The sequence below is a fragment of the Balearica regulorum genome, chromosome 1 (genome assembly GCF_011004875.1).
Source record: "Balearica regulorum gibbericeps isolate bBalReg1 chromosome 1, bBalReg1.pri, whole genome shotgun sequence".
Lineage (NCBI taxonomy): Eukaryota > Metazoa > Chordata > Aves > Gruiformes > Gruidae > Balearica > Balearica regulorum.
The window spans coordinates 219,142,237-219,157,483 of record NC_046184.1 but is presented as its reverse complement, the minus strand read 5'-3'; the positions used below and the strand labels follow the sequence as shown (position 1 = coordinate 219,157,483).

At 53.3% G+C, this 15,247-nt stretch overlaps 1 protein-coding gene across 4 annotated transcripts in view; it reads left to right on the top strand.

The window, feature by feature from the left end:
• Nucleotides 1-15,247, top strand: part of DCHS1 (dachsous cadherin-related 1) — an 85,588-nt gene that overhangs the window by 46,370 nt on the left and 23,971 nt on the right. For all 4 annotated transcript variants that reach the window (XM_075742789.1, XM_075742791.1, XM_075742788.1 and 1 more), the window contains exons 3-7: nt 11,446-11,634; nt 11,748-11,979; nt 13,005-13,241; nt 13,623-14,642; nt 14,850-15,037. In XM_075742789.1, coding sequence (XP_075598904.1) covers nt 11,446-11,634; nt 11,748-11,979; nt 13,005-13,241; nt 13,623-14,642; nt 14,850-15,037 — 1,866 coding nt within the window. The remainder of the gene's footprint in view (nt 1-11,445; nt 11,635-11,747; nt 11,980-13,004; nt 13,242-13,622; nt 14,643-14,849; nt 15,038-15,247) is intronic.

The following is a 15,247-nucleotide window of genomic DNA, read 5'->3' as shown; positions in this document are numbered from 1 at the left end:
AGGCCTACATTTAGCTACAGGCCTACATTTTCCCTAGCCTGCCTTTTGTTACCTATGCACTTATAGAAGTCCTTCTTCTTGACTTTGACATCCCTTGCCAGATTCAAATCCGCTTGGGAATTGAATGCAAACAAACAGCTACGTTTTCATGTAATTACAATGATTAGTTAGTGATTTCAGCAGAAGATGCCCCATATGTATTCCCTGAGCCCTTCTGTGGTAGCGGCCTCTTCTATACCTATCCAAGAAAAAGTCTTCAAAACACAGCATCAGGTTCATCCCCTGGGTTCCCTAACACATTCTTGGCTCACAAGGGGCACATGCTATTTCATTTGCATCCATTATGTCAAAGGAATAATATATTTTGATGGTCATTTTCAACCAGTTTCTTTTCCTGACTTGACATCAGCAACCTGATCTAGTTGAAGATGTCCCTGCTCATTGCAGAATGGTTGGACTAGATGACCTTTGAAGGTCCTCTCCAACCCAAATTATTCTATGATTTTTAATGCAAAACCAACAGTAGCATTTCCCAGTCTTATGCTACCACTACACTGTGCAGTTCCTTTTGCATTTACTGTCCTATCCCTTTTCCCCCTGCCTCTCACCCTTTAGGCCTTTCCCAGTTCTCCCTGGCACACAGGTGGTGATTGTGCCAAACTGTAGCTATTTTATTTTAACATTTTGCAGTTTTGTGTGTTTTTCAGTCAGCACACTTCTCCTGCTGCCATGCCTTTTACATACTAGCATTCACGTGACTGTCATGATATTCCTAAGTGTGAGTTTACAGCATTCAGCTAATCACTTCTCTAAATATTCACTGTTTGTCATGCACATAGACTTGAGAACATCCTCAGCCTTTTTATAGTGGTCACAAACAACTTCTGTAGACATGGAGAGGCTGCCCAATGTACAAAACATCACTGCCCGCTCAGCAGCTGTCAGCCTTTGAGTGCCTTTGTCCCCTCTCTCCCATCCTGCTCTGGGGCATGGCTGCAGCACTCATTAACAACTGCCTGTACTAAATTGTCTCAAAATCTGCAGTGAAATGCAGCTTTTCCCCTAAGGATGCTGTTGGTTTCTGGTCCTGGGCTCAGTCTTTAGCCCCTGATCTCCAGCTGGATCTCCAGGTTGTCTGCTTCCTCCAGCAGCACCAGGATGCTGGGCTCCGGTTCAGGCTGTCCCCTCATATGGAAGTGGCATACCCTCCCTGGCATCCCCCTGCCTCTCCCTCCCCTTCTTCACTTGTTTAGTAAGCAAGATCTTAATTCCCCTCCGTCAGGTTTTCCTTTGCAGTCCAGCTCTTGGTCTGTGCTGCTGCACACTGTGTCACTGTTCTTTCTCACATTCTCTTCTTATTTCCCTTGTCTGATGTAAGGAGGAAACAACAAAATCCAAGCATGCAACCTATTTCCAAATAACCTTAAAATTGCCAGCCTATCTTGTTAGGACTCAAGTATGAACTGGGACTGAACAACATTAACGAACAGCACAGCATCCTGCTGACCACTGCTGTGTTTTGCTTTAGTATAAACTTGTTCCAAGCCAAATACAGTGGGTGTCTCATGACCCTTGGGAAGGGGGTTGGTTCATGCTTCTTTCTCCCTTCCGCAGTGAGTATTTTCTCTCTTTGGCTACATATCACCTGGGAACTCTCAGCCTGTGCCAGCATGAGGAGGCTTTGCCCTACTTAGGACCCAGGAGTGGAAAGAGTTGTATGAAAGATGGACCCTGGACATGCTGGAACTGTGAAAACACACAAGACAGAAGTTCAAGAGGTGCTAGAGATGGACCCAGGGTTAGAACAGGGGGTCAGTGAAGCCAAGGCAGTGCTGCAGGAGAGAAGCAGCCTGCAGGTGATGTTAAGGGAATAGAGATTGAGCGCATGAACATGTGTACATTCTGCTATGTGACATTGGTGAGTGGAGGCTTTGTAGCTTGTGATATATTGTATCTCTGCTGTTTGCAGTGTCTGGGAGTGTCACTGCATGTTTATGTATCTGGGAGATGTAGACTATGTTGGAAAGACCTCCTGGGAATCTGTACCTGTTGTTGTTCTGCACTGGACCTCAGTATGCTGTGACCTCTGCTGTGGGTTATGAACAGAAGTGGGGGCAGCTGCAGAGCCACATGGTGGTACACGCACGTGGAGGGATACTAGGGTGCTGTGTGCCTTTGGCTTGGTGCAAGGCTCCTGCCCTCTTGTAGGGATACGGATACCTGAGGAAAACCCAACTAATCCTGTAGGCCTCTGCCTATAAGATTAACAGGCATTTAGGGACTGTGTTGCTGGAGCTCTCCCAAATGCCTTGCATTTGCCCAGCCCCGTGGGCACAGGAAAGGAGTGTGTGGATTCAGAGGAAGAATTGTGAACTAGCCTGTGTGTGACTGGGAAAAGAGGAGGGGGAGCATCTATTGCTGGAACTGCAGCTGCTACTGAGTGTGCAACAGTTGTGAGTCAGGGCGGTATGGCACAGGGCTACCCTGAGTGCTGGACAAGGAGCCAAAGAGCAGCACTAGGACAGCAGAGCAAAGTTCTATATAGCAGAGTAAGCTGCTTTGCTAGTATAAAATGGTACAACAGCTGGATCACTGAGTCACAGAGTAGTTCAGATTGGAGAGATTTTGGGAGGTCTCTGGTCCACCCTCTACTCAAAGTGTGGGCAGCTGTGGGGTCAGACCAGGCTGCTCACAGCCTCGTCCAGTAGCATCTCGAAAACCTCCAAGGATGGAGGCTGCACAACCTCTCTCGGCAACCTACTCCAATACTAGACAGTCCTCACAGGGAAAAAACTTTCCCCAGTATCCAGCCTGAAGTTCTCATTTCAACTGATGCCTGCAGTCTCTTGTTCTCCTGTCATGCACCACTGTGAAGAGCCTGGCTCCATTTCCTTGATAAGCTGCCTTCAGCTTCCCGGCTGTGTCGCTGTTCACACAGGCCAGGGTGCTGCTGGGCTCTCCTTGCTGCCAGATGCACTGTGGCTCACATCCTGCTCGCTGCCCACCCAGACCCCCAGGACATTTTCCCCGGAGCTGCTTTCCCAGCCTGGCAGTCCTGGCCTGTGCTGTTGCAAAGGTGCTTGCTTCCCAGAGCAGGACTTGGCATTTGTCCTTGCTGAGTTTCATGCGATTCCTGTTGACCCATTCAGCCCGAGGCCCTCGGGGTGCAACTCTGCCCTCGAGCATGTCAGCTGTTTCCCCCTCCCCAGGCTGGTGTCATTTGTAACCTTGACAAGTGTGCACTCTGCCTGCACTGGGTCCTTGCTGACGATGTCAAGCAGGAGAGGTCCCCGGGATGGTCCCTGTGGTGCTCCACTTGTCACCTGCCTCCAGGCAGAGCACAGCTCATAAACCACCACCCTCTGAGCCCAACCCAAACTGTTTTTTACCTACCAAGTTGTCCAGCCCTCCAAACCATAACATCCTGTCTTGGATGTGAGAATCGTGAGAGAAGGTATCAAAATCCTTCTTAAAGTCAAGGCAATTATCATCCACAGCTGTCATCCCTTCAACCACAGATTCCATCATTGCATCGCAGAAAGCAAACAGGACAGTCAATCCATGCTGGCTGTTCCCCTCCCAGGCTCCTCCATGTGGCGAAAAAACATGCTCCAAGAGGACTCGCTCCATGATTCTCCCAGGGACCAAAGTATGGCTGACAAGAGTGCAGATCCTCAGATCTATTTTGAAGGTGAGGTGCAATATTTGCTTTCCTCCAGTGGTAAGAGATCCCTCCTGATGTCCACCACATTTGAAAGAGCAGCCCTGCAAGTCCATTTCTGTCAGCATCCATTGATGCAGCCAGTTGGGTCCCATGGATTTGTATGGATCAAGTTCACTGAAGAAATACCGACTCAGTCTGGTCGCTCTCTGAACATTTTGAAAAAGCATGGAGGCCTGGGAGTCCTTGTTGGTGAAGACTGAGGTAAAGGAGTCGTTAAGTGTCTCAGTCTTACCTGTGTCTGCTGTCACTAAATTACCCACCACAATCAGAAATGGGCCCTTATTCAGCCTTTTATTACCAATGTAGTGGTAGAGGCTCTTCTTAGCACCCTCTGTTTTCCTTGCAAATCTGAAGCCCACTTGAACTTTCCTGACCCCATCTCTACATGCCTGGGCAATGTCTATAAATTCTTCCTTTGTATCTTGCCTCTGTGTCCACCTCCCATATGCTGCCTTTTTCGCATTGCAGCTTAGTCCTAAGGTCCTTGCTTAGCCAAAGCCATCAGCTGATACATCTCCTTGTTTTCCTGAGTACTGGGATGAACTGTTCTTGTGCCTGGAGTATGCTGTCCTGAAGGCCTGCCAGCTTTCCTGAGCTACCTTGGCCTTCAGAGCTGTCTCCCATGGGATCCCTCCCACCTACCAGTTCCCTGTATAAGCTGAAGTCTTGCTTGAAGTCCAGGGTCTGTACTCTGCTACTCTCCCTCCTTATTCCCTTTGGGATCCTGAACACTACTACTTCATGGTCATTACAGCCAAGGCTACCGCTGATTACCACATCCTCAGTTCTCCCTTGCTAGTGAACAGTAGATCCAGCTGTGTCATCCCTGGTTGGCTTGGGAAATTGAAATTCTTTGTGAGACCCAGGGTCTATGACCCAGAGGCTTCCCTCAGGTACTGCTGCCTCCTTGGCATACTGTCCCAGCTTCAACTCAGGGATTTTCTGGCCCAGCATTGTTGTCCTTGTATTTAAAGCCTTTAATGGATTTTGCTCTGTGAATGTGGGTAGTTGCTTTCTGAATCTAAACAATTAGATATCACCGTGCCCTGAAGTGAGGAATTCCACATTTTTGCATTTTTGTTGAACCTTGCACTGCTGGAGAGCAACCAGCTCCAGCTGGCCCTGAACCAGGGCATTGCCAGCACACCCTTCCAGGCTGAGACCGTGCTGTGCTGCCTTGCTTGCTGCCCTGCAAGGGTGAAGGCAGACATGAAGAGAGATCAAGTGCCCCAAGCCAAGGCCTTGCTCTCCAGCCCATGGTCGGGTGCTGGCTCTGCACAGCCACAGCAGAACTGTGGGTCACCAAGACAGCCAGGGAATATCCTGGATAGGGGCAGTGGAGGAAGCCAGCATTACAGGGAGGTGATGGAGGTGTCACTGGGGGTGACAAGAGAAAGACGCCAGTCCTAGTGCCCATGGGAGCATCTGTATGTGGCCTGGGACATGATGGAGCTGTGTGGGGCACAAGAGGCAGGTAGGGATGGGGTGTGTGAACATAGGAGAGGTGTAGTAGCCTGTTGCAGGCTGGTCCTGGCTACGGCTAGCATGGTGTGCAGTGCTGAGGGACACAAGTGCTGCCCTGGTCCGAGTGGGGTCTACGTGAGGCTGTGTGAAGGCTGGCCTATTCCAGGAGCATGCTGTAGACGGAATGAGAGGACAAGGCATGGAGGAGAGTAATGCTCCATGTGTTGTGCGCAGCTGCAGCAGGTTCCAGAGAAATACCGTGCTTGCAGCCAAGCACATCTTAACAAGGCCAAAAGACACGCAGGAGCACTGGCCCTGTGCTGCTCAGAAACCCTGGCCTCAACTCGAGCAGGATGCTCTGCAGGACCCTGAGTCTCAGCCTCCCTCTCTCTTCAAGACCAAGGAGCTGATTGCTGTCAGAAACACATCCCATATGCAATAGCAGGATGCATTCATGCAGCCGTTATCTCCTGATGGCAAAGGATTTCCCTTTGGAGAATGGAGTCCTACAGGAAAGCTACAGGCCAGAGAACACTCTGACCGTGCAGCTGGTTTATCCAGGAAGGGGATGGGTTTCCTGGTCCACCCACCAATACCAATACGAAGAGGGTTTCTGAGAACATCCACCCCTTAGTCTTACAAGGGCAGAATCAGACTCAGGGGCAGTAGCAGTGATTAGAAGTAGGTCTTCAACAGAGAACGTAATGAACCATAGAAACAATTGACCATGGCTTCCTTCTCACTGCTGATCTGGCTGGGTCTGTGAATGGGAACATCTAGACTCTTTATGTCAGAACTCCAACACTCTCAGCCTCATGGACCACCCTCTAGAGCGAGCGCAACTTAAATGCCTCTATGCAAATGCACGTAGCATGGGGAATAAACAAGAGGAATTAGAGACATGCATGCCTGCAGGGCTGTGATCTCATTGGCATCACAGAGACGTGATAGGATGGCTCCTATGACTGGAGTGTTGGAATGGAAGGATAGAGGCTCTTTAGGAAGGGCAGGCAGGGTAGACAAGGAGGGGGTGTGGCTCTCTATGTCAATGACCAGCTGGAGTGCATGAAACTCCACTTGGGGATGGATGAGGAGCCCACTGAGAGCTTATGGGTCAGGATTAAAGGGAGGGCAGAGACAGGGGACACTATAGTGGGGGTCTGCTACAGGCCACCTGACCAGGAAGACTGAGCAGATGAGGCCCTCTGTAGACAGACAGGAGCAGCCTCATGTTCACAAGCCCTGTTCCTCATGGGGGACTTCAACCACCCTGATATCTGTTGGAGGGACAACACAGCAGGGCATAAGCAATCTGGGAGGTTCCTGGAATGCACTGATGAAAACTTCCTTCTCCAAGTGATAGAGGAGGCAACGAGGAGAGGTGTCACGCTGGACCTTGTTCTTACCAACAAAGAGGGGCTCTAGCCATGCTGCCCAAGCCTCAGAAGGCAAAGGCAAGGACTGGGAGAATGAAGAACCACCCACTGTGGAAGAAGATCAGGTTTGAGACCGTCTAAGGAACCTGAAGGTGCACAAGTCCATGGGACCTGATGAGACGCATCTGCGGGTCCTGAGGGAACTGACAGATGCAGTGGCTAAGCCAGTGACAAGAGGTGTTGCTCAGGGGTTGGTATTGGGACCGGCACTGTTTAACATCTTTGTCAGCAACGTGGACAGTGGGATCGAGTGCTCAGCAAGTTTGCCAAGGACACCAAGCTGTGTGGTGCGGTTGACACTCTGGAGGGAAGGGATGCTGTCCAGAGGGACCTGGATAGGCTTGAGAGGTGGGCCCATGAGAACCACCTGAAGTTCAGCAAGGCCAAGTGCAAGGTCCTGCACATGGGTTGGGGCAATCCCAGGCACAAGTACAGGCTGGGCAGAAAATGGATTGAGAGTGGCCCTGTGGAGAAGGACTTGGGGGTGTTGGTGGACAAGAAGCTCAACGTGAGCCGACAACGTGTGCTCACAGCCCAGAAAGCCAACTGTGTCCTCGGCTGTATCAAAGGCAGCGTGACCAGCAGGTTGAGGGAGGGGATTCTGCCCCTCTACCCTGCTCTCGTGAGACACCCCCTCCCAGCTCTGGGGTCGCCAGTATGACCTTATTGCAGTACCTGAAGGGGCCTACAAGAAAGCTGGAGAGGGACTGGTGACAAGGGCAGGTAGTGACAGGACAAGGGGGAATGGCCTGAAGCTGCAGGAGGGGAGATGGAGATGAGATCTGAGGAAGAAATTCTTCCCTGTGAGGGTGGTGAGGCACTGGCACAGGGTGCCCAGAGAAGCTGTGGCTGCCCCTGGCTCCCTGGCAGTGTTGAAGGCCAGGTTGGATGGGGCTTTGGGCAACCTGGGCTAGTGGAGGGTGTCCCTGCCCGTGGCAGGGGGTGGAACTGGATGGGCTTTGAGGTCCCTTCCCACCCAAACCAGTCTGAGATTCTATGAATCTCAACATGGGGAGAGGATGCTGGGCTCTGGCATCACTGCTATCTGACAACACAGCACAGAACATGTTCACCCAATGTGGGGAGTCTCCCTGTACTTCAGCTTTGTCAGCACTTCTGTTCTTGGCACATGGGGTTGCAGCTGCACATACTGTAGTCTTGCATGCACTTCACCTCTGCACATTGTGCCTGGTGTGTCTGTGCCGATCCTGTGAGCTTGTGCAGGTGTCCTGTGCAGATGAGGTGACCCCACAACTTCATCCACATCTCATATCTGCGTGCTGACCCTGCGAGCTCATGTCTTGTTCCCAGCTGCAGCCTCCTCCTTCTCTCCTTTCTCCTCTCACATAGCTCCTCCTGGGAACAGCCATTCTTGGCCCTGCAGGATATTCAAAGAAGTCAGAGGTCAGGGTGCTGTAGGGGCTCCATTCAGTCTCAGAAGCTCTGACTCCTGCTCCCACATATTCAAGCAGCAGGCCTTGCACAACTCCAAATTAAGTGTTTCCTGGGCTGTCCCCCCATTTCCCTTTTATTTCTCAGGCAAACATTAGGAGCCTCATAAGTGAGCTGCAGTAAAACCAGCTGTTGATCCAAGTTTTGGGGTGGGTGCTAAATACAGATCCTGGGGCTGTCCTGCATTAGCTTCTAGCAAAGTTCCTAGAAAAATATCCAGACTCAGTTTAAAAATTTCCAGGAGTGGTGAATTCACTAGAGGCCTTGATGAGCCCTTTTGGTGGTTAATTATCCTCACAGCTAAAAACGTGCACCACATCCCAGACTGCGTGTGCTCTGCAGCCTGCAGCTGTGGGTCCCAGCTACTCATGTCAGCTAGACTGAGGTGTCTGCCATACCTAGTGGCTGATCAACCTCTGTGCTGCCTCTCAGAGAAGTCCCCAGGAGGCATCACCCCAGCTGCAGTGGGGATCTGCGCTGCCTTTGGGGCTTGTGTCAGGCCCTGCTGAGCTGCGGGCAGGTGGCCAGCCCCATCCCACGAAACGCACACAGGGTATTAGCGGTCTGCAGGCGCTGCCTGCCTGTGGGCAGGAAAGCTCGGGCTGGGGTTGCACCAGCCAGAGCCCCACTCCCTCTCCACACAGTGGAAGAGGCGCTAAGCAAACTTTCCAGCCACCCCACAGTTTGCTGACAATTAGCTGCTCCTTCAGGTGTATTGTTGTTCCTGTGGCTTTTCTCTGGGCACTAATTTAGCACCACCCCTCCAAGTGAGACTAGGACCAGACACAAGTCTCCAGTAGTGGTTGCACCAGTGCTGGTGTAGCAGTGACATGACCTCTCTTGGACCCTGTGTGAGCTTGTACGGACAGGGTTTGTGTTAAGACTGTTGGTCCACAGACAGTCCCACAGCAGGATGGGGAGGTGGGGTGCCAGATACATGTGAATGGGGAACTGTTCTGAGGATGCCCGGCCCTGACTCTGCAGCTAGGTTTGCCTCTGATGCCAGACTGCTGGCTCCATGAGGCAATCTTGCAGGGAGATGGCTCTGGGTACCAGGGAGCAGCCAGGGAGGTGGTGCTGTACTGTGTAATAGTGAGAGCTCGTCTGTTTCTCCCCTGTTCCCAAAATCTGACCCAGCTCCTGTGGCAGAAAAATGGATTTCCAGATAGCTTCCCCTGTGGGTATCTTTCTTAGGATGGTGACCATCACAGAATAGATAAGGTGGGGAAGTGAGGGTGTTCTGGAAACATCAGAGCCCTTGGCCTGAGAAGCCTCAGGAAAATATCTTACTCTGCTGCAGAGCTGGTTGCTATACAGTGTATTAAAGCAGCTGACATGCATTTTAGAGCACTTTCAGGGTGATAAGCAGTTCATTTTGAAGGAAAGAAGTTATTAATTTGCCATATAGTGCCTACTCCAATCACTGCGGCAGCTTGTCAGTTCCAGGTGTGTTTCCATCTGCAGTGGTAGAGAACGGTACCAGCTAAAGTGCAGGCATGGTGCACAACTCAAGTGTATTGGTACAGGGCTATTACCCCAGCAATAGTATCCAACACGGAGCCTGAATACAGGTTTCAGCAATGTCAGTGAGGTCAGATTTATGCTCTCGCATGAACAGCTCCACAGCAAAGGGAGCTGGGGCAGAAGGGAGGGAGGATGTTGAATTCGGGGGGGGGGGGGGGGGAGGCAGGTGGGTCCAGTTTCCCAAATTACCTTCTAGCTGGGCTGCTGTCGTGGCACCTGTGGCTCTGAGTGCTCTGCAGCTGGAGCAGGGAAGGGGGATCCTGTTTCATGGCGCTTCTCTTGGCAGCTGCTGCAAGGCTGGGGAGCAAATACTCTGTACAGGGAGCATGGTGATCCTTGTAGGTGTGCTCTCAGCTTCTCCCCTCAGGCGTCCCTTTAGACCACAGGCAGCAGGGCAGGAGCTGGTGAGGGTGAGTTGCAGGTGCTGCCTCCCTTCCCTGGAGGATGTGGATCACTGCTGGCTCCCCTCCCTGGGGTGCAGAGTATATGGTCTGGGGGAAGGGAGGTCCCACCTCTACCTGACCTATTTTTTCTTCCCTTGCCCAGCCATTCTCTGTATTCTCTCTTCTTGTTCCTTCATGTCTGATGATCGAGCGAGTGGTTCAGGTTAGGGGCCCTGCCCGAAGGAAAGAGCTGTTTGCAGCCCCCAGCTGGGCCCTTTCCTTGGCGCGTGTGCAACGTTCCTGTGCTTCTCGCTCACGGGAGCCGAGGCCCCAATGCTGCTGCTGGGAGGAGCTGTGGCTGACGAGGCCTGAACTCCACTTCACCCGGGCCTGGCCCAGCTGCCTTCCTCCTGGCTCCATCCTCTAGCTTTGTTCTCTGTGCAGAGCTCCCAGCTGGTGGATGAGCCATGGGCAGTGATGCTGGGGGTCAGGAGGAAGGAGCTGTTTTCTGCTGACCTGAGCTCTGCAGGGAGCCCAAGGAGGAACTGGGGCTTTGGAAGCAGGGAGCAGTTTTAATGCTCCTGCTGTGTCTGTAACTGCTAATGCAACTCATGTGCCCTGAGGCTCCAGTGGGCCCTGGCTGTCACAGGGCAATGCCACCCTCAGTCATCATCCTCAGAGCCCAGGGCTGCTGGGCACAGAGCTCTGAGAGCAGGACAGAGCCTGCATGGTGAAAAGGGGGCTGTTTTTCTTCCCATCTTGTCTTGAGTGCCTTTGCCGAAAAGAAGGAGCAGAGGGCCATGGGCAGCTGCTGCAAAAGCACAGGTTGTCCCTGGCTGGCCGATCAATCTGGGCGCAATGCAGATGCTTGGCTGCTAGATCCTCGGCATCTGTGTGAGGCTTGGCCTTTCTGCACTCCCTGTCCATATGGTCTTTTCCTTTGCTAAGGCAAGTCTGTTGACCTGGGTCATGGATGTTGCCCCAGGGGTGCAAGAAGGGAGGCATCACCTGAAACAAGGCACCTCTGGTGGTGCAGGGACCCATGGCAGCACTGTAGATAGAAAGCATGGTGCAGCTCTTGTGAGTCTGCAAGGCTGTGCTCCTCCACCTCTGTGTCCTCTCACGGGGACTGGGACAGCATAGGCTGATCCTGGGGTGCCCCACAGCTGCCTGCAGCACTGCCCAGGGCACTGTCTGCAGCCAGTGAACCCCTGGGAGGCCATGTCCTCTTGCAGGAAAGGCTGCAGAAAAAGTGGTGGCTTGTCTGGGACAAGAATCGCAGGATTGAGGTGGTAACTGTCAGTCTGCTTTACTATGGCCACCTTTGAGGACTGTGCAGTGGTTGTGGGCCATGGAGCAGAGGGCAGCACTGGGTTGTGGAGGTGGTGGTGGTGATGGGCTGGGTCTAGCTGGTGGTCTTTGTGATTCTGGCCCTGCTCATATAGTGCCTTCCCTCATCCAGGTGACAGCCACGGATGCAGACAGCGGCACTTTTGGCTCCCTTTCCTACTCCATTGGTTCTGGCATTGGCAGTGTTGTCCCCACGCAGTTCAGCATCGACAAGCACACAGGGCAGCTGTGCACTGTACAGCCGCTGGATCGTGATGAGGGCATGTCTGCCTATGATTTCACCATCACTGCTGTTGATGGGGTGAGTGCTGGAGAGGCCACTGGGATGCGATGCTGCTGACTCAGCACCGTGCAGGGGATACTGTTGTCCTTGCCCCTGTTCTTTGCACCATCTCTGATCTGGTCCTTCCACAGGGTGGCCTGAACTCCATGGTGTACGTGAAGGTTTTCCTAGAGGACATAAATGACAACCGGCCAGTGTTTTACCCACTGGAGTATGCTGCCAGCATCAGCACACAGAGCATGCCAGGTACAGCTGTGCTGCGTGTTACTGCCCACGACAAGGATGAGGGCCTGCACGGGAAGGTGACCTACCGCATTGTCCTAGGAAACTCACCCCCTCTCTTCTCCCTCAACAAGGACACAGGTGAGAGAGAGCTCAGGGGGCAGCCAGAGTAGGCAGCAACCAGAGCGGTGGGATGTGGGCAGGTGTAAAAGCCAGCCTGAGGGTCACTGCTTGGCCATCTCAGCAGTACAATCTGCCACCAGAATATGTCTGTTCCTCTCCCGGCCACATATTACCTGCCTCGGCTTCTTGAGCCTCTGGCAACTCCTTCCCAGACTCAGTCTCTGACCTCTTGTTTCTGCTCCCTGCTCTGTTCCTCATTTGTCCTGTCTTCCTTCTTCTCCCTCATTCCTCATCCCTGACTCACTGTGCCTTTCCTCCTGCATGCTGCTTGCTTTGCCCCATCAAGCTGTATCCTGCTTAGTTTCTTGTCCCTGCCCAGTTCCCTCCTCTCCCCTGCTCAGTTTACCCTCCTTCCCTATAACTCTCTGTCGCACCCAGTCCCTCCTTTCTCATTGCTGCATCTGCTCTGCCAAAACCAGAGCAATTTCTGCTGGGGAGTGAGTGCATGGGCATGTGGTGCCAGGGGCTTGCAGCAGGACAGGAAGGTGTCCTGTGCTCAGCATAGGCATCAGGGTCTCTCCACACTGGTCCCCAAGTTCCCAGAATGTGACTGGAATGAGACAGGCCTACCAGCCGTCTTAATACAGGGCCTGTCAAGGATGGTCCTTCAGTTCTACAGTTCCTCCAAGAGCCTCCCCACAGCCCAGATCCCACCTCCTGCGTCGTGACCCTCACCCTGCACCCCACAGTGGAAGCCCTATTGCCTCCTTTACCTTTCCCAAGACCTGCTTTCTGGCTGACTTGCCCCAGCCCTTACCACTGCTTAGCTCAGGGCTGGGCTTAAGGTTGAGAAAGGAGGATTTGAGGTGGCTTTCCCAGGAGGGTTCCTCTTCTTTACTCCAGTTCTTCCATGGTGAGCTCCTCCCTGTGACACACATTGTTTGCTTCCCCCTTAGGTCATGCTTTTCAAGCTTATAGTTTGGCCTGACAGATGACAGGCAGGGGTGCAGGCATAGTGCCCTCTGAACTGCTTTCTTCCCTAGGTGTCATCTCCCTCTCATGGTCCCTGAGTGGTAAAGCCAACACCCTGGTGCAGCTGGTGATCTCTGCACAAGATGGTGGGGGCCTACAGGCACAGCCAAATGCCCGGGTGAACATCAGCATCGTGGAGGGCACGGTCTCACCTCCTGTCTTTGAGCAAGCTCAGTACTTCTTCACAGTGCCTGAGGACATGCCGCAGGGTGCCAGTGTGGGGACTGTCCGGGCCCAGAATCCTCCAGGTACAGGCTCGAGCCTTATGTATGCAGTCACTCTCCCTGTCCCTGCATCATCTTGAAGGTCCAGTACCACACTTCCTCACAGAGCAACCCTGTTCTGGGAGCTCCACGCACGCACAGAGGCAGGCACATCTGAATGTGCACCTGTGCAATTGTTACTCAACTCAGTGCATGCTCTCACACATGTGCTTACACACGTGTGTACACACACACTTGTGCACATGCATCTGTGCATGCATGCACATGTACACAGTGCTACTGTACACCTCCTGACCAGACTCTGCCGCAGACAGCACTGCCCAACCCTGCTGCTGTCTGTAGGGGGCTGAGGAGGTGAGCCGGGTACACAGATCATTCTTCCTGTCTTCATTTCCTTGTCCACAGGTCATGCTGATGAGATCTTTTATTCCATCTCCTCGGGGGATCCTCATGGCTACTTTTCCATCGACTCTGCCTCCGGGCAGCTCTGCACCAGCCTGCCTCTTGATCATGAGTCCCAGGCAGTCCTCATTCTGGATGTCCAGGCCCGAAGTGGTTCACCTCCTGCCTATAGCAGCACACGCGTGAAAATCTCTGTGTCAGATGTGAATGACAACGTGCCAGTGTTCCCAGCCCCCTCCGACTCCATTCTGTTGCCAGAGGCCACAGAACCTGGGACTACAGTGTACACCTTGCAGGCCGAGGACCGTGACAGTGGTACCAACGGTCAGGTGAATTTTGAGCTGTTGTCAGGAGGTGATGGCACCTTCAGCGTGGAGCGCTCATCAGGGGCAGTGCGACTGATCGGGGCCCTGCAATATGAAGCCAGCGCAGCCTACAGGCTGGCCATTGTGGCCCGAGACAGTGGTGTTCCCCAGCTCAGCTCCACGTTCACACTGCTGGTGCATGTGCAAGCCGAGCACGACAATGGGCCCATCTTTGACACACTCACCTACCGCGTGGAGGTGCGGGAAGGTGTACCTGTCTCCACCCGCTTCCTGCAAGTGCGGGCCCTGGCACGCGACGCAGAATCCATGACCCTTACCTACCACTTGCGTGCAGATGGGGATGCTGCCAGCTTTGGCATCATGCCTGAGAGTGGTTGGCTGTATGTCAAAAGCGCACTGGACCGGGAGACGCGGGACCTGTATGTGCTCACAGTGCTGGCCTCGGCAGGAGGCAGTGGTGCAGGAGGAGAACCCCGAAAAACAGGCACCAGCACTGTACGGATCAGCATCACCGATGAGAATGACAACAGCCCCCGACTGAGTGAGGAGCGTTACTTCTTCACTGTTCCTGAAAATCAGGCTCCTGGTAGCAGTGTGGGGAGGGTGATGGCAAGTGACCGGGATGCTGGGCAGAACAGCCGGCTCACCTACCGCCTGCTCCAGCACGATCCCAACTTTCTTATCTACACACAGACAGGTGAGAGACTTCCTGGCTTCCTGGGCAGGGGCTGGCTGGGGAGAAAGCCCAGGGCAGGTCAAAAGTGATGTGGGCCAGGCGAGTGCCGCAACAGAATATTCATCTTCCTACCCCTGCGGTGCTGGGCTCCCCAGCAACATACTTGAGCACGGGCTCTTTTCTAAAGAGGTTTTTGGGCTGAACTGTGTCCCCACTTCTCCCTCACAGGGGAGCTCAGCACCAAGCATAGCCTGGACCGGGAGCAACAGTCCAGCTACCAGCTCTTGGTGATTGTGCAGGATGGGGGAGCACCACCCCGCAGTGCCACAGGAACCATCTACGTCACTGTGCTGGATGAGAATGACAATGCTCCTGCTTTCCTTCATGTGGCCAGTGGTCAGGAGCTGCCCGTGCAGGTAGGGGCAGCAGGCGGGAGCCCTGGTGTGATTGCCTCTGGGTTTGGGAGCCAGTAATTCTACAGGGGGAAAGGGAGTGGGCAGGGGCACCTAGGAGAGTTTTAGGGAGGGAAATAAGCAGGCACAAGCCGCATCCATGCAGCAGCCAGGGGAGTCTGGTAAATCTGATTGAGGTGTGGTAATATGGGCATGTGCTTGGGAAATACAGAC